The sequence below is a fragment of the Sturnira hondurensis genome, unplaced genomic scaffold, assembly GCF_014824575.4.
Source record: "Sturnira hondurensis isolate 20B ecotype Veracruz unplaced genomic scaffold, ASM1482457v3 Scaffold0006505, whole genome shotgun sequence".
NCBI classification, from domain to species: domain Eukaryota; kingdom Metazoa; phylum Chordata; class Mammalia; order Chiroptera; family Phyllostomidae; genus Sturnira; species Sturnira hondurensis.
The window spans coordinates 1,030,963-1,055,087 of record NW_028079136.1 but is presented as its reverse complement, the minus strand read 5'-3'; the positions used below and the strand labels follow the sequence as shown (position 1 = coordinate 1,055,087).

At 35.2% G+C, this 24,125-nt stretch overlaps 1 protein-coding gene across 1 annotated transcript; it reads left to right on the top strand.

Moving 5' to 3' along the window:
* Positions 1-5,267: 5,267 nt before the first annotated feature.
* Positions 5,268-23,607, top strand: CUNH11orf58 (chromosome unknown C11orf58 homolog). The gene is made up of 5 exons (XM_037049994.1): positions 5,268-5,487; positions 10,698-10,781; positions 13,317-13,377; positions 15,441-15,550; positions 22,370-23,607. The coding sequence occupies exons 1-5, from the start codon at positions 5,425-5,427 to the stop codon at positions 22,598-22,600; spliced, it is 549 nt and encodes a 182-aa protein (XP_036905889.1). The 5' UTR covers positions 5,268-5,424; the 3' UTR covers positions 22,601-23,607.
* Positions 23,608-24,125: the final 518 nt, after the last annotated feature.

Here is a 24,125-nt window from a genome sequence, read left to right as displayed (position 1 = left end):
TACATAATACATGTTATGTATTTTATCCATGTTAACAGCTATGAAATTTGGTTTATAGAGATTTATATTCTCACTGCCCAAAAACATTTGCATTGCCAAGGACAGGAATCATCTGCATTGTTTTCCGTTTTCCACGGTTTAACTTTTATTCCTACAGAGTTGTAAAAGAGCCTAATTAAAGATGATTGAAAGTGCACACTCATTTAGAATGTCACTACACATTCGGCATCCCCGTGAAAGGAAATGCAGTAATCACTTCTGTCTGTTTCCAAATCATTGACAATGTTTCAATATATTTTATGAACAAGTAAACTGAACTAAAACAGTCACAATTAAATATAAGTTCTTGGAATGCAAAAAATATAGTGTTTTGTTGTTGTTGTTGTATTTGTTTCATTTTTATCGGAGAACAGAGGGAGAAAAAGAGGAAGCAACATATCCATGTGGAAGAGAAACATCGATCCGCTGCTTTCCATACGTACCCCAGAATGGGCCTGAACTGCAACCCAGGCCTGTGCCCTATGTGGGAATTGAATCTGTGACATTTCGGCTTGGGAGAATGCCCAACCAACTGAGCCACACCAGCTGGGGCTATGGAATCTTTTTTAATGTATCCCCTGGAAATGTTTAGAAAGTATTCTGAACTTAATATACCACAGGTATACCACAAAATATTTGGGGTAGTACAAACATTAGAAACTTCAGACCAGTTTAAATGATGGAACATTAGTAAATTATTAAGCATTATGAAATACTAATATGTGAAATAGAAAAACTGTATAAGAAAATTATAAGTAATTTATATGTATGTAATATAAAACCACAATCACAAATACAAATGTCCATAAAAAAACAAGCTGTCAAACAATGCATGATTGCCCATGCTGGGTGGCTAAGTTGGTTGGAACATCATGCTGGAACCAAAAGGTTGTGGGTTTGATTCCAGGTCAGTGCACATACCTAGGCTGCAGGTTCGCAGGTTTGGTCCTGGCCCAGGCACATACAACCCTGGTCCAGGCATGTATGGGAAGCAACCAATCAATGTTCCTCTCTCAAATCGATGTTTCTTTTCCTTCCTCTCTTCCTTCCTCTCTCTCTAAAAGCAATGAAAAAAATGTCCTCGGATGAGAATAAAAAAAAAAAAGCATGATGAACTCTGAGCTTTTCCATCAATAACTGTACTACTAAAGTTGAGAAAATTTTAAGGGAATCTTAAAACTGAGAAAATTTCATATATTGAACTAAATTCCCCTCTTAACTAAGAAATTATCATCATCTGAATTTTACAATGGAACACCTAAATTCAAATCATAGAAGCACAGCTTGGTGAAGAAACTGAGGCCCAGATAATTTCTATGACTCCCCAAGATCCACAATTACTTAGATATTCAACAATATTTGATAGAGCAAAAATTATAATTCATAGTAGTCTTATGTTACATAAAACTGGATTATACACATGAAAGTATTTTACGAGTTACTAGACACAGTAATGAAGGAATTGATTAATTTCTACACATAAGCACATTAAGGAAATCCTTAATATTTTTATATTGTTGTCTTAAAAGAGAATAATTATTTCTTGGAACTAACCATCTCAAATTTGCAGGAAATGGATTATTCCAAGGTTTTTATTCAATAATCATCATGTATATCATGTATGAATTAACTCTACATGTATAGCGATTAAGAACATAAATACTAGAGCCAGTCCAGACCACCAACTCCACTATATTTAGATATGTAATCTTGAGCTATTTAATCTTTACATGCCTCAATTTTTAAAGCAAATTTCTTAGTATTTGCCTCAATTTTCTTGATCTGTAAAATGAGACAATAAGAGGACATCCCTGTGTGAAGATTATACGTACTAAAATATGTAAAATTTCTGACCCATCACAGTCCTACTGAATAAGAAATTCTGGGATAGGGCCCAGCAATATATCTTTCACAAAAGTATTCAAGGTAATTCTGCCATGCACTAAAGTTAGAAAATTATTAGTGCAAATTAATAAGATTTCTTCTTTCTCTCTTGATGTATATGTAGCCATTAGTATACTTGGTGTTTTATATACCTCATCATTTGTCACAAAACTACTGTTTATTTCCCCCTTGGCTTCAATGACACTTAACTTTCCTTGTTCTAGTTCCACAAATGTGTTTTTTTTTTAATCTTTTAATCTCAGGCTCTTCTTCCTCAGTCTATTCTTAAATGTTTTCTTTTCCCTTTTACATGCCTGACCACTGTAAACTCCTTGAGATAAGAAATTATACATTATTTATTCTGGTCTTCCTCAAATTTAGCACTGCCTGACACATACTAAGCACTCTATACAAACACTGAGTTATATATTTACAGTGGAAAATACATAGGTTTTTGGAGTTGGACAGACTTAAAGAATCACAGCTTAGCTACTCACCCATTAGTTATATGATTATGGGCAAGTATTTAACTTTTCTTAAGCCTCATTATCTATAAAATAAAATATTTTGCAAATTATTATGAAGTTCTGAGACCCATTATAAAAAACAACTACCAAAGTATATGGTGATTAGTCAATGTTAAACAAATAATAGTCATAATTATGGCTCCAGAAATTTTTTTAGTCTCAGTAACAGGTGTTTTGTACAGTTATTTTGTATATTTATCAGAGTTATTTGTATATTTATCAGAGTTAAGACAGTTATGACTACCCTTGGTTGAAGGAATATCAATGTATGCACTCAATAAACATGAATGCCTATTACATGCTAAGCACTGAATATACCAAAAAATGAGGAAGGCACAGTCTCTACTCTCAGGGAAGTATTTCGAAGTTCTATTAGCAACATGGTCTCTTCTCCTTGTTTTCATCACCCAAAAAAGGACATTGCTTAGTTTCTGGACCTTATATGAGACACCACTCTATTACATTATATTATTTCATACTTCCTATATTAATTTTTTTAAAAAGTATTAACTACTCCATGTCAGGTATTGTGCTAGAAGATACAGTAACAAAAAATAAAGATAAAACAGTCTCTGTCTCAAAGAGGTTATTTCAGAGTTCCACCTGGTACAGAGTTATCTTCTTGTTTTTACAAAGCAAGGAAGAGTATTACTGAGTTTCTATGCCATATACGCAATTCTCTTACACTGTATATTTTCATCCTGATCTACAGCCTTCTGTTTATGAAGCCAAGTAAAAACTGGATTAAATAATCCAGTTTTTATTACTATTTGGCTTGTTGTCTCGTTTTAAGATAACTTGAAGATTTAGTCTTACAGTTGCCACAATTCTGGCGAAGAAATAAAAGGCAGATTAAGAGTTTATTAAGCTTTTCTAGGCTTTTGCTAAAGTTAAAACTACTTAGTAACTACTAACCTTACTGTATTTTTATTTCAGAATTCTTTTGGCAATCTAAACTACCTATTCAGGCATCCCATATGTTGACTAGTAATAAAGCTAAGAATTCTAAATTGTATACTAATAGTCTGTTAAACTCTTGGGAGAACTGTAGTTCATCTGTAACTGTAATTTCATTGTATTTATATCTACAGGACTTTTGTAGAATCATAGCAGGCAAAATATTTTAATTCATAGTAAAAAGCAAGCAACCACTTCCAAAAGATACTTTTTCTCTTCATAGGGTTACCTTCTCCTTGATATTTTGTTTGTTTTGTTTCTTACAGAACCAACTGATTAAGGTGACTTTGCTTGGTTATAAAAATGACCCTGAGATTTTTTTCATATTATCCTAATTAGCATTATTATCCCTTTGCTTCCAAAATAAAGGAGCAGAATTAGGATATATGGCTGCCTAAAGAACTACATTCCACTGGTCACAGTTCTATAAATGGTCAGCGATTGTCTAAAATCTATGCAAGTAATACAATTTCTACACGGACAAACTATAGTAATTGCTGAGTTCAGGAGATCATGGTGAAGCAGTTTCACAGGCTACTTTCAGTACCAAAATGAACATTGTATCTGTACTGTCATCCTACTTACTGATTTTTGCTTTTTAAAAAAATCTGCTCTGGCTGGTGTGGCTCAGTGGATTCAGTGCCTGCCTGTGAACCCAAGGGTCGCCAGCTGGATTCCCAGTCGGAGCACATGCCTAGGTTGTGGGCCAGGTCCCCAGTATGGGGTGTGTGAGCGGCAACTGCATATTGATGTTTCCCCCTTCCTTTTCCCCTCTCCTCTCTAAAAATAAATAAAAACTTTTTAAAAGAGTCATATTTTTTATCAAGACTAGAAAGCTTAAGAATAATTAAGGACAAGGATCCTGACAGAATATTAGGTTTAAAAGCAGTCAGTTTCAGGCCTTGTTTAAAATTCAGATACCTCGATACCGCATGAAAAAATCCAACATTCGAGTAAAACCTTTAGAGATAGTGGTTTCTGCGAGTGGAGGTAGTAAGGGAAAGGCTGCTTTTAAGGGTTCTGAATCTCCTCTTGGGGTGATGAATATGTCTTGGAACTAGACCAAGGTGATGGTTGCACACTAAATGCCACTTAATTATACATTTTAAAACGGTTAATTTTATATTGTGAATTTCTCCTAAAAAAATAAACATACATTTTTAAAAGAAAAAAAAAAGAAAGGGGGGACTTCTTTTGTTGAGGCCCCAAAAGTACCAAGACTGCCCACCAGCAGCGAGGTCAAATAGGGTTACTCCCAATTCACATAAAGCCAAAGCCATGTGGAAAGCTTAAAAAATTCCCTCACGTGGACCCTAGTTTAACAGCCAGTAAAACTGGTACAACACCATACTGGATTTCAGTGAGAGAGAGGAAGCAGCAAAACATTTATCAGCATCTTCTAGACAGCGGCACCGCTGGTCATCTAGAAATCTCTACCAGCAATAGAAAACATCAAGATGGAAACGGTAGAAGCCATTTTTTTTAAGGTTTTTGTCTTGGGAGGACGTTACTCGTGAGGATTCCATAAACCTTAAACATTACATTTAAACCTAGGTGCTTAACTATAACGGATACATATGTCAATGGTGCGGCATCTCACAGTGAAAAACGAGAAGCCAGCCTAAGCCTCTCTTTGCGCCAACAACACTGGGCAGCAACGCTCACCGCCATACCCATCCGCGGGAAAGTTCACTTCACCAACCGGAGAAGGTGGAGCCTCAGAGGACACTCCCGCCACACAGCACGAAGTGCGCCGCTCGGCTTCCTGGGAATTGTAGTTTTAGTTGCCCCTCTTTGTCTTTTGTTCAGGCAGGTTGGGGTCAGCCATAAAACTACAACTCCCAGAGTGCACCGGGGGTGACGAGCGGCTGCGGCGTGTCGACTGTGGCGGAGAAGGCCCAAGGGGCTCTGCGATCTGGAGTGGCGCTGCTTGGACCGGTGGCAAGTTGCAGGCTGTTGGCGCTGCGCCTGAGAAGAGCGAGTCGGGTTGGCGTTTTTCGTTCGGGTTCCCGCAACGATGAGTGCTGCCAGGGAGTCCCATCCACACGGGGTGAAGCGTTCGGCCTCCCCAGACGACGATGTAAATAACAATGGCGGAGTGGATGAGGGTTGAGGCCTACTAAAGGCTGGGGTAGGCCGGGATGGGTGGGTGTAGAATGCATAAAAGGAGGAAATGCCTAAGGTGACCCGAAAGGGAGAAGTGCGCGGGGGGGCGCAGAGGAATGGGAAATACTCCTTTAATTAGGGTCGGATGGTTTGAAGAGGGCCGAGCGCAAAGAGCCAGAGAGCTGCGTGGGAAGGGGGATCGAGGAAAGAAATCGTGTATGGGCCAGAAGTGAAAGGGCGTAGTCAAGGGATCATTTGCCTCTTTGGGGGCTGATGAAGCCTGTTGGTGGAGCCTTTCTACTTAGAGACGGCAAGGCCTTACCTGTTTTAGGGTGAAAATGCTCCTGTGACAGTGTCAAAATGTTCGTGCATTGAGGGCAAATTTTCTGGCCGGGATTATTTTTGCAACGTATTCCTAACGATTACACATAACTGTGCTGTTAAGAGTAAACTCAGAACAGTACTGAACCGAAAATTGAATCAGGGGAGTAATCTGTTACTGGCACAAGGTGGTGAAGTCTTAAGACGTTGAGACCTAGAAGCCCGTTTTGATGTCAAGTACCTCCCTTGTCCCTCCTCCCTCTCCCCTTGCCTCTTTCCTGCCCTCCCCTTCCCAGATGTCAGTTTAAATAGCAAACCATTCATTCCTTAAAGCAACACATTGAATATTTACTGCTATGTCAGGTGTTGGAAATTCTAAGATGAATAAGTATGTATTATCCTGGGCTTTTATGTGTATTTGTCCCAGCTCTTCGCGCACTGTCATGGAAACTGCAGTAACCAGTAGACGTAAAACTGGGTCCTTCTTACAGTGGGTAGATAAACGCCATGTGAACGTTGATAGGGGAAATTGGGGTGGGGGCATGGTAGGTCATCTTTAAGGATGGTGAAGGACACCATCTAGTTTTCTTTCCGGTGTTAAAGTACTACCAATGTCTGGATGTATGGAGTTCTTTATTTTCTATAGAGTGCCTAATATCTTTGTGAACCATAAAAGGCTCACTAGTTACTTCTAGTGCATCATTTGCAGCAAATGATGGTTAAGACCCACCACTCTGGGAGGAAGGGTTAGGTTCAGAATAGTCAGGGTCTTTTAGTTTTGCAGAAAGATTAGTAATCAGTAAAGATTTGAGGAGTATTAGTTATTATAGAGAGATTTATTCATGCTATCTGTTTCTTCTTACAACTGGCATTTAGACCTTTTCTTAGTGATACGATAATCCAGGACATGCTTGGAATTTATCTAGGTTTTTGAGTAACCTGGATGCCATTTTAAAATCTATTATATTGTTTGCCTCCTGGTTTTTAACTGTGATTTGATTGCTAGAATGTTAGGCACCTGTTTTGCCAGACTCAGCAACATACTCTTTTAGCTCCGAAATTTTCAACCAGTGTGCAGCAAGAATTCTTAAAATGTGTAATATAAGAACAGCCAGCACAACAATAGCTGTCCAGTGTGAATGAATCAAAATTATTTCTTTTTTTTCAGGTTGGCAACAAATGTGTTTTTTGGTGTGCCACGGAATTTTAGTAATTAGTTTATGTGTGCCATGAGATGAAAAGGTTGAAAATTGCCCTGACTGGTGTGATTCAGTGGGTTAGGCATCTTCCTGCAAAGTGAAAGGTCAATTCTGCTCAGTGCATGTGTCTGGTTTGTGGGTTCCATCCCCTGTTGAGCGGGTGAGAGAGGCAAACAATCAATGTTTCTCTCCCTCTCTTTCTCCTTCCCTCCCCTTCTTTGAAAATAAATAAATAAAATCTTAAGAAAGCAAATCAATATTTTAGCTTGACAGAAAACTCTTGGTGATGCTAATTAGCTTAACACAAAGTTAAAGAAATCAAGTAATTAAGTCTCTACAGCTTCTGAGGGGATCAGTTTAAACTAGAAGACCCTTAAGACCTTTTCCAATCCTATAAGCATTCTCTTTGAAGGTGATGATTATAAATAGTTGCAAGTCCAAATCAGGACCAGCACCATCACACATTCAATTCTGTAAAATTGATTATCTTGCTAATACCTTATAGTGCAATACAGTAATCTATCCCTTGAGAGAGATTTTTAGGACCATCTCTTTATGTGAATTTTATATATGTAAAACATTTACAATGTTTTCAAATCAAAATATAACTTGTAGAAAGTCATCTAATTATGTGTACTTGGTCAACAATTTGTAGTGAACATCCATTACATGTAAAACGGTCATTGACATTTTCTTTGCCTACTGAGCTCACGTGTTAAATGAGGATCACAAAACATTTAAAAAGATAATAAAATCTTAAAAATTAAAATAAAATAAAAAGATACTAAAAGAAGTATCTTTTGTGATACTAAATCACAAAATTCAGCTAGGAAAATGTTAGAAGTGATAATGTTAGAAGTAAATCCTAAGAATTACTATGATATTGGTTTCATTGCTTTGATTAGAATGGAGAAATGAAAGCTATCTTTTAGGGAGTCAGAGGAGTGGGGAGGTTAATTTTAGTCACTAGCTGAGAACCTTTAAGAATGTGTCAGGCACCCATGTGCTTTTCAGAATATAGCACTTGGACAAGGTACTTGCTGTTATAAGCTAAGGTCTTTGAAAGGAAGAATCAGAAGGATTTAATGATTAGGAAAAAATTAGGATTATAAGTTGTAAGTGATAAAGTTATTTATATAAAGACATTGAAGACATTTGCTCTTTTAATAAAGAGTTTGGAAAATCTTTGGTTTTTAGACAATATTTAACCTAATTTTATATTCTTTTATAACTAGTTCATAAACTACTTCCACATACTCAATTTGATCATGTACAGGATGATGAGGAAAGGAGAGGACTTAAGGTCAGAGGATGGAAGCAAGTTCCTTAGCCTTTTTGCCTCAGTGTCCTTATTTATTAAATGGGCTCTTGAGAGAATGTAAGTGAAAGCAGTTTGTAAGTTGTAAAACACTATGCTTTTTTTCTTTTTTTAAACGGTGTTGAGTCAGAAATAGTTAAAACTAACGGGTCTGTGAAAAGTTGAGCTGTCTGATGGAAAGAAGCAAAAATTTGGACCTTAGTAGCCAAAATCATGAGAGCGTATAAGCCTCTACCAAATGGAATTTGGAAGAGTCTTAAGAGGTTGACCAGTGAGTACAAATAATTTTCAGAAGTAATAATAAACGGATAGTGAAAATCACCTTTGTTAGAAATTCTAATACGAATTTAATCATGGCAAACTAAATTTGTATTCCACATTTTCATGATAATTATACCCAAAATAATTAGCATCCTCTGAATACAGCTAACTGCTTATCAGTTGTCAGTTGTGAAACTGGAACATATAATTTCAGATTTCAGATCTCTTTCCAATAGATTTTAGCTTTATTATGAAGTTATTCTAGTTCTTATATTTGCAACATCAAAATATAATCTTACTTGAACTATTTGAAATGTTTGATTGCTTATAATTTTGTTTTGGAAAGGGGGTTATTGTCTTCGCTCTGTAATTGTGAAACATTTTCATTTTTAGATGATAAACTCAATTAGAATGATCAATCCAGTGAATGTTTTCATTTCTACATTTCTGGTTACCTTTGTATACTCATTTGCCTTCATCATTTATCCACTTAAAAGCCATATCAAGTAAGTTTTGGTGTACAAAGATCATAAAAGAGGAAATGAAACAGTCACCCCTCTTTTCAGAAAAACAGCATGATCCAGGCTATTGCAAAATATTGCAGGATGAATTCCTTTGTTGAGTGACTCTCTGGATGAGAATATTATATTTATTTTCTGTCTTTTTTTTCTTTGTCTCATTGATTTCTGGATTGTAGCAAAGTTATCTGTATTCATCATCCAAAGATTTTTCCATTGAAATAAATTTTGCCATCACTTGTCATTTTGCATTTACCTTCTATTTGTCTAATAATTGTGAAATGCCTTCTGTCAGTTTTCAGTTTTTTACTTGCCATTATGGGTAGAAATTAAAATATCTGAATTATCAACTGTATCCAAAGAAAGCGAAAAGCAACAGACAGGGGTGATGTTTTCTTGGAAGATGATACAATACTTTGGATAAGGTGATGAGAAAAGACTTAATCATTTTTCTGTTTTCTTATTATTTTAGTCATTTTTAGCTTGGTAATAATCAATTAAAATAAAGTAATTCTTATATTTGTTTCAAGATATAGGGGAAATGTCTAAGAATTCATAACTTTTTAGATTTATAATGGTTTAATATTTGATATTAATTTGACCCATTTCATAATTACAAGATAGAATAAGTAATTTTGTTCTTTAAAAAAGTAAGTAAATTTTCTCTGGAAGACCTCTGAAAGAACTAAAGTCATGACATATCAATGTTTACAAAAACTAGAACTGCTCAGCCCTGGCTGGTGTAGCTCAGTGGATTGAGCACGGGCCTGCAAACCAAAGGATCGTGGTTCGATTCCCAGTCAGGGCACATTCCTGGGTTGCAAGCCAGTTCCCAGCAGGGGACCCACGAGAGGCAACCATACATTGATATTCTCTCCCTCTTTCCTTCCATTCCCCTCTAAAGATAAATAAATAAAATCTTTAAAAAAAAAAACTAGAACAGCTCAAAAAGAAACTGAAAAACAAATATTGGGGCAAGTAGACTCTGATATTAAACTAAACTTTAGTGATATGTAGACTATCAGAAAAACCACAGTTTTTTGCTTCAGTTAATAACTTTGGCAGCCTTCTGGGTTCCAAGTACTAGGTTCTCTAGGGTCCTCTTGTAAGGTACTGGGACAGTAGGTCTCAACATGTGGCTGCCCACATAAACAGCATCAGTGTCACTTAGGAATTTGTTAGAAATGAAATCCATGAGCTACTCATGGATTACTCAGACCTACTGAAAGCTACAAATGAAATCCTCAGACCTACTGAATCTGAAACTACATAGAAACATACTTTTGAGAACTAAGCTCTCTGGCTGCAAAGGAACTAAAAGCTTCTGCCTTGAAGTAACAAAAGGAATACAGATGTTCCTCCAGTGTCATTACAACCCAATAAATCCATCATAAGTTGAAAATATTAAGTCAAAAATGCAAACCTAACCTATCAAACATGGTTTAGTCTGGCCAGTTTCTACCGAATGAGGATCGCTTTCACACCATCATAAAATAGAAAAGTCTTAAGTTGAACCATCATATAAATATTATTGTGCAAAAAATTAATTGACTAATTTCTTTTTCAGCTTGGATCTAGCAATTGGGAGGCAGCAGACTTAGGTAATGAAGAAAGAAAACAAAAGTTCTTGAGACTTATGGGTGCAGGAAAGGTAAGCATCATACATACCGTATGCATTTTTCTCTTTTCTCTGAAAATGTCTTTTCTGTGTTTGTTAAGTGGGAAGGGCTGAATACATTTGTATTCCATTTTCCTGTTCTGCATGATTATCTTAGGCTTTCCGGACTATAGCTGACCAAACCAAGAGCTTAAAATTTTTACTGTTTTTTAGGATTTTCATTGCCTCTGGGCAGTAGCTTTAGAGACTATATATAAAAAAATTTTCTTGGTTTGAGGATATGCCTATGGAAGAAAGAAGACATTAAAGTTCATGATTTACCATTTGTTAGACTAGTAATTCGATACAAGGTATTTCTGGACAGACCTATATGTAGGTCTTTCATATTTTATGGCTCCTTCTAATCCTTGAAATAGGTACCAAGGGAATAACCTTTATCCCTGATTTTTCATGCTCATACATTTTTGAGAAAACCCTTTGATTAATGTACTAGAAGATATAAAATGAACGTGCTGGGAAAACATCACCTATTGGAAAAAAATCCTGTTCCTAACAATTCATTTTTACATGCAAATACAGTGATCTCTAGTATTTTTGTAGCAAGTGAATTTATTTTTTTAACATTGTCCCAATACCCTTCCTACAAATCTAGTGTGAAAAAAGTAGAAAAACTTTTTTCTCTTTCAAGGTCCTTAAAATCTGCTTTTTGTTTTTGTTATTAATATGGTAATGTTTTTGTACATTTTAGTTTTAGCAACAACTGTTGACTACCATATGCCAGGTACTGTACTAGGTCCTGGAGGGGAGGGGTCACATAGATCAATAACACATGTTTGGAGCCATTATGTAGTGGAGGAAACTGGATAATAACAGTAGAGAATTAGAGTTGCTACAGGAGGGCTGTACACATAGTACTGTGAAATCAGCAGGCAAAGGTACCCAACTCTGGCCTAGCCATACAAACAAGAAAGCTCAGAAATAGGATTGTTCTGAATCTGAAAGCGTGAGTTAGTGAGACTACAGCAGCAGTGGGGTTGAGGGTAGGGAGAGATCATGCAAAACATGGAGACCTATTAAAAGGAAGTATTTGTTTACCTCATTACCCCAGATTTTCCTTAATTTGAAATTTGTCATAGAAAATAATCTGAAGTTCATAGAAAGTAGTCTGAAGTTCACTTAGTTCATGCAAAAAATAGATTTGCTAAGGATGTATAACATGTAATAGTTTAGGGGACATGCTTAACCTAGTAGAACACTAACATAAAATGTATGAAATTACCTACTGATAGTCAGTTACATCAGTAAAACTGGCAGGGGGGAAGGGGGCACAGATAGAACACAGGAAAAAGAAATTTGGCCACCAGTAAGAGGGTTGTTTAGCATACATTAAATTCTCTAACAAAACAAAGATTGTGGATTGATTTTTTTATTAGGCTGGTTAGATTTGTCCTGGCTGTGGCCACACAGTATATTCCTAATCCTAGTTAATAAAATACCATGAGTATTTTATTGGTCACAGAGAGAGAACTAGCAGAAAAAGTGTGAATAGACCGGTGCAATACTATCATCCTAGAATAATTTAATATCATTATATATTCAGATCTTGTTAATGAGGTATTTTCTGCAATCTAAAGAAGCAGCATATTGAATCATTAATTTGTTTATGTGTTAATGGCAGGTAAGGCAATAAGCATTAATGCTTGAACCTTTCGTTAGTATCTTTGGGTATGGAGAATGTGTCTGTCATCTTTTCACAATAGAGAGATTTGTTATTTACTATATCTTCACAGATGATTAAGATTGCTTCACAAAGTCACTATGTTTTGGTGAACAATTTTTTTATGAAACCAAATAGTAATCATAGAGTAGATTGGAACTGATAAATTGAGAGTAATTATGTAGTCCAATTAGTTGGTAACTGAATCAAATTTATTTTTATGTTTTATAGAACTAGGTGGTTTTAAATTGTGGCCTTTTGGACAGTTTGAGATTGGGTGTTCATTGTAGTCATATACTAATGAGCTAACTATTGAGTGTGGTATGTCAATAGTAATGAAGATTTTTGGTTTTTTATGTTTTAAAAATCTATCACTTTATTTACTATGTGTGTTATTTCATTTTTAGTTAGCTAAATAATCTCATTTGCTTTCTTTCCATGACATATGCCGGAGGCACCAGAAAGAGAAGATGGGAGAGTTAAAGCAACTCATTTAACTGGCCTTTTTAGGAAAGATCATGTTTAGAGTAACTTAATTTTTTAGGTATCTGTCCTTCCCATTTAAAATTTCAGCTTGACCTTTACATACTCTCTACCCCCTTCCTCTGCTGTGTTTTTATATGTGTTTTAATGGCATTTATTACCTTCTAACATACTGTAATATTTTTTTGCTCCTCCCTGTCCCTACCAATGTTAGAATGTAAATTCCATAAAGGCACAGGGATCTTAATTTAATCTTGTTTCCTCACTGTATCCCAGAAGCCAGGAATAGTGTTGTGTTATAGTATACACTCAGTAATTATGTTAAATTAGTTGTCTCAAATTCTAATACGTTACCTGCCTCCTTATAGAAAGAACATACTGGTCGTCTTGTTATAGGAGATCACAAATCAACATCTCACTTCCGAACAGGTAAGAAACTAAGATGTTATTAAAATAGAGGTGCTAAATTTGGAATATGGAATATTTGTACATATTTGGGGATATTCTAAATTCTGTATATAATTGTTTTGATAATTAAAATACTAGAACTGGAAATATATGTAGTATATGTAAACGTGTTACATATATAACAATTTGTATATACTTTTGATTTTTTATAATATGTGAGAATATACATCAATACAATATTTTAACTAAGAAATTGACCCTTTTATAAAAGTCTTCATTTTTACTGATTCACAACATATATTTTAATTGTAGTGAGGTTCTGTGCCTCATCTTGCCAACTGTAATATGTATTGAGTTTACGTATTTTTTTTTTTACTTTATAAATTATTTAGCATATAATGTTATAATCAGCATAGTATGCTGATTTATAGTTTATTTACTGTTTTGCCCTGAAATATTTGAGGGGCATAAACTCATTGCAAAGCCTAAAGAAATTAACTTCTTAAAAAAAATTGGGGAAACCCTTTTAAATAAGAACTGAAAATGGATTTGGACTTAAATTCAGTCAACTGAGAAGTGATATTTTCTCTTTTTTATTGAGTTGGCCCAAAAGTCCATTTACTTTTTTCTGTAAAATAAAAGACAGTTTTCATTTTCTCCAATAAGATTTGGATATTTTGGCATGTCGGCTGTCTCCTGTGTGGTAGAACATTGATTGTTCTCAGTGTCTTCAATTTGATTGCTGTCAGCTTCATCCAGCATACCCAACTGTGGAGGGTTGTCCAAGAAATCTCCAACATGAAACTTGGCAAACCCAATTTTAACACGTTCAATCAGTCATAATACACCAAAAATGTTGCATATTTTCTTCCATCTTCAATATTAAAATGGCTACATAAAAATTCATTAAAATGGCTACACCAATTTTGATTTTTATTTTTAAAGCATGCTGATATGACAGCTGTCACAATACAGTCTAACAAAATTATTTCAAATGAAGTTAAAGACAATTAAGCACTATTAGAGCTATTTTATGGAAAAAAAAATTTTTTGTCCATCCCAATAAAATTGATTGTGATCACGGACATTAATAACAGCAGGGCCTAATGACGTTGGTATATTTAACAAAACAATTATTTAAGTTTTTATACTGACCTAGAATATATAGCACATTTTAGAAATTAATAGGTTTTTTAAATATTTCTGGTGTTAAAACAATTTCAGATTGATTGGCATTATTACAAAAAGCTAAAAGAGTCCCTGAGCTTTGCACAATGGAAATGTATTTAATTGCTTTTTAAAACGGAAGACTTTATGAAAGCAATAATGCAAAGCACCAACATTTGTATTAAAATGTGAAATCTGTCATATTTACAAATTAAAATGTCATTCACAGAAAGCTTTGTTTGTATTGGTAATGTCTAATTTTTGCATGGTAAGTTCATAGGTGGTTCAGTTTTCTGCTTCATAACTACATACAACAGTATATATGTAAAAATATATATCAAATGATGCATGATAAAAAAAGTTTATATTACTTCAGTAAACTGGTATGCAAGGAAAGGTACTAAGGAAAGCCATTACAAGTTAACCATTCTCTGACACAATGTATGTCTTCATTATTTCTGTTCAAATGCAGAAGGTTTTGTTTGGAGGGTTTTTGTGACTAGAAGAAAACTTTCACTTTTAGGAGACCAGGTACTAGAGTGCAAATAAGCTAAAACATAAAGTAGTCAGAGTTCTTAGTAATTAATGTATACAAGGTCTTCATGAACTTCTTTCTGAGACTCTTGTGTCTGATGTGAATTATGTGGAAAATATAAGCTTTTTAACTTTTATAAACACTTTTGTAGTTCAAAGTGTTGGTTATTAAAGAAATATTCATAAATACTTATTTCAGTTATTTTGTTTATTGTATCCTATGATATAGAAACCTATCCACAAAATTAATTGTAAAATTAGTCACAGTTTCTGAGAGGTCACAATTCCTGATTATAATAGCATCTGAATTATGGGATTTCTTATGTAATCAAATATTTTTATTAATCTGACTGAAACATAACCAAAGTACACTGAACATGCAGGGGAAGAAGACAAGAAAATTAATGAAGAACTGGAGTCTCAATATCAGCAAAGTATGGACAGTAAATTGTCAGGAAGATATCGACGACATTGTGGACTTGGCTTCAGTGAGGTAGTAATTAATGTATTTTCATTAAATTGGAAGATAATTTTCAACTTGATAGAATTTTTACAGTTAAAATATTTTTATTAGCCCTTTATTAAGTCTTTGTAGATAATGAGAAGACAGATTTTTTAAGGGATTTGTAAATAAATTTTCTGATACCAACTTATGTAAATTCTACTTAGATAATCACTAGGGCACTTTCCCAGCATAGTTGACATAAAATATTAATAGATTCAAGTGTACAGAGTGATTAGACAATTACATACCTATGAAGTGATCACAATAAGTATAGTACCTATCTGGTAACAAACATAGTAATTGCAGTATTATTGACTAACTGTATTCCCTATGCTCTCCTGTCCATCCCCAAGACTGTTTTCATGACTGGCAGTTTGTACTTAATCCCTATCTTTTTACACTCATCCTCCCAACCCGCTCCCATCTGGCAACCCTCAGTTTGTTCTCTGTATCTATGAGAGTTTGTTTCTCTTTTGTTCATTTACTTTGTTTTGTAGATTATACATATAAATGAAGTCATATGGCATTTGTATTTCTCTGTCTGGCTTATTTCACTTAGCATATAACTTCTGCATCCTTCCATGTTGTGGCAAATAAATACCAAGAAGTTGAATTGATGGATCATATGTAGTTCTATTTTTAATTTTTTGAGGAACCTGGATACTGTTCCCCATAGGTGCTGTACCAATTTGCCACCCACTGACAGTCTATGAGGGTTTTTTGTTTTCTGTATCTTCACCAGCACTTGTGTGTTGCTTTATTGATAATGCATTCTGACAAGTATGAGGGTGATACCTCATTGTTATTTTAATTTGCATTTCCTTGATGATAAGTGATGCCATGTATCTTCTTGTCTGTTGGTCACTGTATGTCCTCTTTGGACATGCATCAAATTAGGTCCTCTGCCCATTTTTTAATCAGATGTTTTGGTGTTAAGTTTTATGAGTTCTTTACTCCTATTATTTTGGATATTAACTCCCTTTTAGTATGTATCATTGGCAAATGTTTTTCATTCAGCAAGTTCTTTTTGTTAGTGCTTTTTTTTGCTGTGCAAATATTTTTTAGAATGATAATCCTTTGTATTTTTTTCCTTGCCTGAGGAGCAATATCCAAAAACATATTGCTAAGAAAGATGCCAAACAGATTACTGCCTATTTCTTTTATAGTTTCAGGTCTTACATTTAATTTAAGTCTTTAATCCATTTTGACTTTGTTTTCATACATGGTGTAAGAACGTGGTCTCCTTTCATTGTTGTTAATTTTTTTTTTCCCCAACACCATTTATTGAAGAGACTATCTTTACCCCATTGTATATTACCACCTCCCTTGTCATAGAGTAATGGACCACATAGGCATCAGTTTTTTTCTGGGATCTCTATTCTGTTCCATGGGTGTGTCTGTTTTTATGCCAGTGCCATGCTGTTTTGATTACTATAGCTAGGTAATGTGATACCTCCAACTTTCTCGGCTCACTTTGGCTGTACAGGTTCTTTTGTCATTCTGTATAATTTTAGCATTATTTGTTCTAATTCTGTGAAAAATACTGTTGGTGTTTTGTTAGGGAATTCAAAGAATCTCATGATTCCTTTGGGTAGTATGGACATTTTAATGATGTTAATTCTCTCAATTCATGAGTACAGTACACCCTTCCATTTATTTGTGTCTTCACTTTCAGCAATGTCTTACTGTTTTCTGAGCACAAGTCTTTTACATACTTGGTTAAATTTATTTCTAGGTACTTTATTCTTTTTGATAGAGTTATAAATGGGATTGTTTTCTTCTTTTTCCAATAGTCCATTACTGATGTGTAAAAATGCAACTGCCTTCTGAATATTAATTTTGTATCCTGCTATTTTGCTGAGTTCATTTATTAGTTCTGATAGTTTTTTGGTGGAGACTTTAGGGTACATTCTATAGTATGTCATCTTTTTCTTGTCATATTGCTGTGGCCAGGATTTCCATTACTATGTCAAATAAATTGATGACAGTGGGACATCCTTGTCTTCCTCCTGTTCTTAAATGAAAAGCTTTCACTTTTCAACATTGAGTATGATGTTAGCCTTGGTCACCTTTCAGTATTACGTTTACTGTCGTGTGGCATATGTGGTCTTTATTGCGTTGAGTTATCTTGACTCACATTGCTGAGGGTTTTTATCACAAATGGATGTTGGATTTTATCAAATGCTTTTTCTGCATATATTGATAATAACATTTATCTTTCGTTTTCTTTATCTGGTGTATCACGTTAATTGATTTGCAGATACTGAACCAACATTGCATCCCTGGAATAAATCCCACTTGATAGTGGTATGAGCTTTTGACTGTATTGCTGAATTCAGTTTGCCAACAGTTTGTTGAAGATTTTTGCATCTATGTTCATCAGGGATATTGGCCTGCAATATTGTTTTTATAGTATCTCTGTCTGGTTTTGTTGTCAGGGTAATGTTGGCCCTGTAAAATAAGTTTGGGAGTTTTCCTTTCTCTTCAGGGTTTTTTTTTTTTGCAAGGGGGGCGGCAGTTTGAGAATAGATTTTTTTCATCACTTTTTTTTTATTCTATTAGAGTTGTCCCAATTTTCCCCCCTTTACCCTCCTCTGCATACCCCCCAACCCTGCTCCCTCAGTAAATTCCCACACTGTTGTCCATGTCCAGAAGAATAGATACTAATTTTCTTTAAATGTTTGGTAGAATTCACCTCTGAAGCCATCTGGTCCAGGACTTTGCTTTTTGGGAGTCTTTTTTTTTTTTTTAGATTTTATTTATTTATTTATTTATTTATTTTTACAGAGAGGGAAAGGGAAGGAGAAAGAGAGCTAGAGAAACATCAGTGTGTGGTTGCCTCTCACTTGGCCCCCACTGGAGACCTGGCCTGCAACCCAGGCATGTGCCCTGACTGGGAATCAAACTGGGGACCCTTTGGTTCGCAGCATGGGCTCAATCCACTGAGCTACACCAGCCAGGGTGGGAGTCTTTTAATTACTGATTTTGTTACTAGTAATTGGTCTGTTACCAATTTGCTTTATCTTTTCAGAGAACAAGCTCTTATCTTGACTGATCTTTTTAAATTTTATTTTCAGACTATTTTATTTCCACTTTGATTTTTATTCCTTCCTTCTCACTTTGGACTTCTTTTTTTCTTTTCTCCCCCCCCCCCCATTTGTTTTCCAGTTCCTTTGGGTGTAAAGTTAGATTGTTTATTTGAACTTTTCTTGTTATTTGAGGTGGACCTGTATTGCTATGAATTTCTCTCTTAGAACTATAATACTTTGACTGTGTTCTGTATATTTTGTGTCACATTTTCATTTGTCTCTGGATATCTTTCGAATTCCTTGATTACATTGTTAACCCATTCATTCTTTAGTAATATGTTTAGTTTCCATGGATTTTTTTTGTTTTTGTTTTTCCATTTTCTTCTTGTAATTTCTAGTTTCATACTCTATTTGGGGGAGATGCTTGATATGATTTCAGTCTTCTGAAGTTTATTGTGACTTATTTTGTGGCCTAACATGTGGGCTATCCTGGAAAATGTTCCATGTGCTGTTTTTGTGTGAAATGCTCTAAAAATATCAATTAAGTCCATGTAGTTTAATGTGTCATTTAAGTTCATTGTTTCCTTGTTGATTGTCTGTCTGATCTATCCCTTGATGTCAATGGGGTGTTATCTCTCACTTATGTCAGTCAACATTGCTTCATATATTTAGGTTCTTCTCTGTTGGGTATGTAGATGTTTGCAAGAGTTAAATCATCTTGTTGGATTGGTAACTTCGTCATCATTGAATGCCCTTCTTTGTTGATACCACTTTTGTTTTAAAAGTCCTATTTATCTGATATAAGTGGTACTACCCCACCTTTTTTTTTTCCATTTCCATTACGTATCTTTTTCCCCATTCCTTTATTTTCAGTCTGTGTGTGTCTTTCAGTTTGAAGTGGGACTCTTGTAGATAGCCCATAGATGGATCTTGTTTTTTTATCCATTCATCCATCTTGTGTTTACAGACAGAGGAAGTAGGGAGAAAGAGAGGGGCTGAAACATCAACGGACTGACTGACACACCACCGACACGGGACCTGCCCCACAGCCCAGGCATGTAGAATCAAATTGGAGGCCTTTCAGTTTGCAAGACTCAACCCACTGAGCCACACCAGTCAGGGCTCTTGTATTTTGATGACTTTGTATGATGTTATGTTTGGATTCTTTTTTATTTCCTGTATATCTCTTACAGGTTTTTGGTTACCAAATACTTCATATATTTCACAGTCAAGCTGTGTTTATAGCAGCCTTTACGTTTATGGTTAAGTTTAAACACATCACCACATTTATTACCTTTACCACCTCATTTGTTTTTGTCATTATCTTTTTTTACCCCATGTATATATGTATGTGTATGTCTCTCCACAAACAACATTCAAGTTAAATGAGATGTCAGGTCAGGTCAGTACTGGTTTGGGATAATTCTCTGTGTGTTTTCTGGTTTTGTTTTTTGTTTGTTTGTTTTTAGATTTTATTTTATTTTTAAGTATTTTTTATTAATTATGCTATCACAGTTTTCCCATTTTTTCCCCTTTTATCTCCCTCTGCCCTGCCCCTCACCCTCCAGCATTTCCCCCTTTGTTCACATCCATGGGTTACACATGTAAGTTCTTTGAGTCCTGTGTTTCCTATACCATTTTTTATCTCTCCTCATGTATTTTTTTTTGCCTACTAATTATGCTTCTTCTTCCCTGTACCTTTTCTCCCCTGTTCCTCCCTTCCTCCCCACTGAAACCCCTCCATGTGATGTCCGTTCCTCTGATTCTGTTCCTGTTCTAGTTGTTTGCTTAGTTTGTTTTCATTATTTTTCTTTTCTCTTAGGTTCATTTGTTGATAGTTGTTTGTTGTCATTTTACTATTCATAGTTTTGATCTTCTTTTTCTTAGCTAAGTCCCTTTAACATTTCATATAATAAGGGCTTGGTGATGATGAACTCCTTTAATTTGACCTATCTGGGAAGCACTTTATCTGCCCTTCCATTCTAAATGAAAGTTTTGCTGGATAGAGTAATCTTGGATGTAGGTCCTTACCTTTCGTGACTTGGAATATTTCTTTCCAGCCCCTTCTTGCCTGCAAGGTTTCTTTTGAGAAATCAGCTGATAGCCTTATGGGAGCTCCTTTGTAGGTAACTCTTTCCTTTGCCTCTTGCTTCTTTTAGGATTCTCTCTTGGGTAACTTAGTGATGATGTGCCTTGGTGTGTTCCTCCTTGGGGTCAACTTCTTTGGGACTCTCCGGGCTTCCTAGAAGTCTATTTCCTTCACCAGATTGGGGAAGTTTTCCTTCATTTTTTCAAATAAGTTTTTAGTTTCTTGCTTTTGTTCTTCTCCTTCTGGCACCCCTGTAATTCAGATATTGGAACATTTCAGGTTGTCCCAGAGATTTGTAAGTCTCTCTTTTTTGAATTCTTGTTTCTTCATTCTGTTCTGAAGAAATCATTGCTTTTTAGTCCTGGTTTCCTTTCTGTCACTGTTGGTTGCCTGAATATTTTGCTTTATTTCATTTGGGGTATTTTTCATTTGTGAAAAATGGCAGTTTTAATTTTTTTTTTTTACTTTTTTGACCAAGTTCCGTCAGATCTGTGAGCATCTTGATCACAGATCAAATTGCCTTTGTTCAACACAATTCTTAAACTCTCCATCTGATAGGTTGGCTATCTCCTCATTGTTTAGTTTTCTTGCTGAAGTCTTGCTCTATTCTTTCATTTCAGCCATATTTCTTTGCCTTGGCACACTTGATAAGTTGTAAGGGGGCGGGGCCTTATGTATTCACCCTGCAAGGCAACCCTCCTTACTGCGCTATGGCACTGCCTGGTGGGGAGGGGCCAGAGAGGGAACAGTGCGGCCCACCTACTCGTCTCTAGCCCACTTTGCAACAAACCCTCATGTGAGGCTGGGAGTTTCTCTCCCAGTAGTCCAGTCAGCTTTAAGGTTCAGTTTCAGCCAGCCCCACCTCACTCTGGTTTTTCTGAGCCAGCCAACCTGCATGGTCTACCACCTCATTGGTCTGGTTCTGGTTAATTTTTTCTTTAATTCCTTGGTTGTCGGAGTTCCAAGCAGTTTGATTTTCTGGCATTTCTGCTTGTTTGTTGATTTTGGATTGGTGGCTATCCTTTTTTTGGTTGTGTAACGAAGCGAAGGGTTTCTACCTACACCTTCATCTTGGCCAAAACTCTCTATTTTATTTTATTTTATTTTATTTTTTTAATCAGAGGGGAAGGGAGGGAGAAAGAAAAGGAGAGAAATATCAATGTGTGGTTGTCACCCACATGCCCCCAATGGGGACCTGGCCTGCAACCCAGGTATGTGCCCTGACTGGGAATCAAACCAGCAACCATTTGGTTCACAGGCCAACACTCAATCCACTGACCACACCAGCCAGGGCTCTCAGTTGTTAAGTCATCTTTTTTCATATTGTAACTACTGGTTTATTTTACTCTAAAGTAAGACAATATACAAGACATTGACACCATAATACCCAAAACACTGGTTTTTACTTTTCCATGAATCAGAGGGTAATTTGCTTTATTTACTTAAAAAAATCTTGCATTTTCAAACAGCAGAGGGTGGGACACACATGTGTCCCATTCACAGCCTTTTTTTTTTACAACAAAATGCTGCTCAAGTCTCGGTATATAGAATATATGTTGCTACCTGAGTCCTCAGTTCTTCCTTTGAAAGCCTGTTACCATAGTACAGTTATAAACTGTTAATGGCTAAGAAATGGTTTTTTCCACTGTTTCTACTTGATGATTGTATTTATTAAATTGGTATTTGTAGGTAGAAGATCATGATGGAGAAGGGGATGTGGCTGGGGATGAGGATGATGATGATGACTCACCTGACCCTGAAAGTCCAGATGACTCTGAAAGTGATTCGGAGTCAGAGAAAGAAGAATCTGCTGAAGAACTTCAGGCTTCTGAGCACCCTGATGAAGTGGAGGATCCCAAAAACAAAAAAGATGCAAAAAGCAACTATAAAATGATGTTTGTTAAGTCCAGTGGTTCATAACTCCCACATACTTTGTCTTTGTATTAAAAGTAAGCCTTATTGTTATAATGCACAGTGGAGGACTGCTTATAGAGCACAGACCTTTGTATTATAATTTTTAAAAAGGCCCTTTTAAGTAACTACAAAGAGTGTTTGCTTTCAGATGCCATGAATTACACTTTTATGGGCATGACTAAGATCATTTTTGTAAAGAGTATGAGTTGTATAAAATAAATAAATACAATGCTCAATTTCCTTTCATATTAGCATCATCAGACCTCTAGTCTCCCCTTTTTACCCCTTCAGACAGTTGTGGGGGAAACACTAGTTATTGATTGTGGTAGCTTTTTTGTGTCTTCATAAACTTATAAAAAGTTTATCTGTACTGTGATGTGTTCATGAAAAAATTATTTTATTATACTTTGTTATAGTAGAACTATTCATCATGGATATTTCTGCTTCCAATAACAATCTAAATTAATGTTGAGAAATGGTTAGGTACTTAGGTTAATCTTACTGATTCAGCTCTCCTCTTTTGGACCAAAACAACATGAGAGCAAATAAATACTTTTCACATCTGTTAGGATGGAGTTACAACTGTCGTACATTTGGAATGCTATGGTCCCAAGCAGTCTTTATATAATATGAATTACATTGAATGTTAGATTTTTTTAAATAATATTTGGTGAAGTTTTACAAAAGAAATTATTTCTCTGATCATTTGGTCCTATCTATTTAGGAATATGTAAAAGTGTTTTTTTGTTTTTGTTTGTTTTTTAGGTAATATGTGACCAAAGTTAATTTTCTTTCTAAGGCCTAAATAAAAAGAAAGCAGTTTCCCATATTTGGTTGTGATACCTTTATCCTCATTATCTAAAATTGAGGAATAGGCTTTTTGAACAGGAAGCTGAAACAAATTTTCTTTGTTTTATCTCAGTACTGTTATCTTCATTTTTTAATTCCTAAAAAGTAGTATTGCTTTCTGATTTAATTGCTAGTTTTGTTAGAGTAAGATTAAAGTCATTTGCTGTGACGTGGTTTATTTGTACATCAGATTTACACAAATTGCATTGTGGACTAGTCAGTGAATTTGAGTGAACTTGGGTCCAAGATATTGATGTTTCTTAGTAACATGTTTGAAGGCTTGAATCACACACTTTAGGTACTTAAGTATATGCTTGATATATTTATTGGCTTTTAAACTTACTCCTGTGTCATTTTTAAGTTTAGAATATGTTAGAGGAGTAACAACTAGAACAGGTGATTTCTGAAATATTTTTCATATTAGACCCCAGAATTTTTTTTTAAATTCTCACCTTGTTTTATAATTGGTGTTACCCAATATTCAGGTTAGGGCAAGAGTAGGTTACAGTTGTTTGTATGGAAAATAATACAATAAATAATCAAGAATAAACTTTCATCTACTCACAACTGTAAATGTATTTTTGCCCCACCTTATAGTTAAATACTAATTGAGTAGTAGATAAGATGTATGACATTAATGAAATTTGGTTTAAACAAATTGAACTTTATTTAACAAATTTCA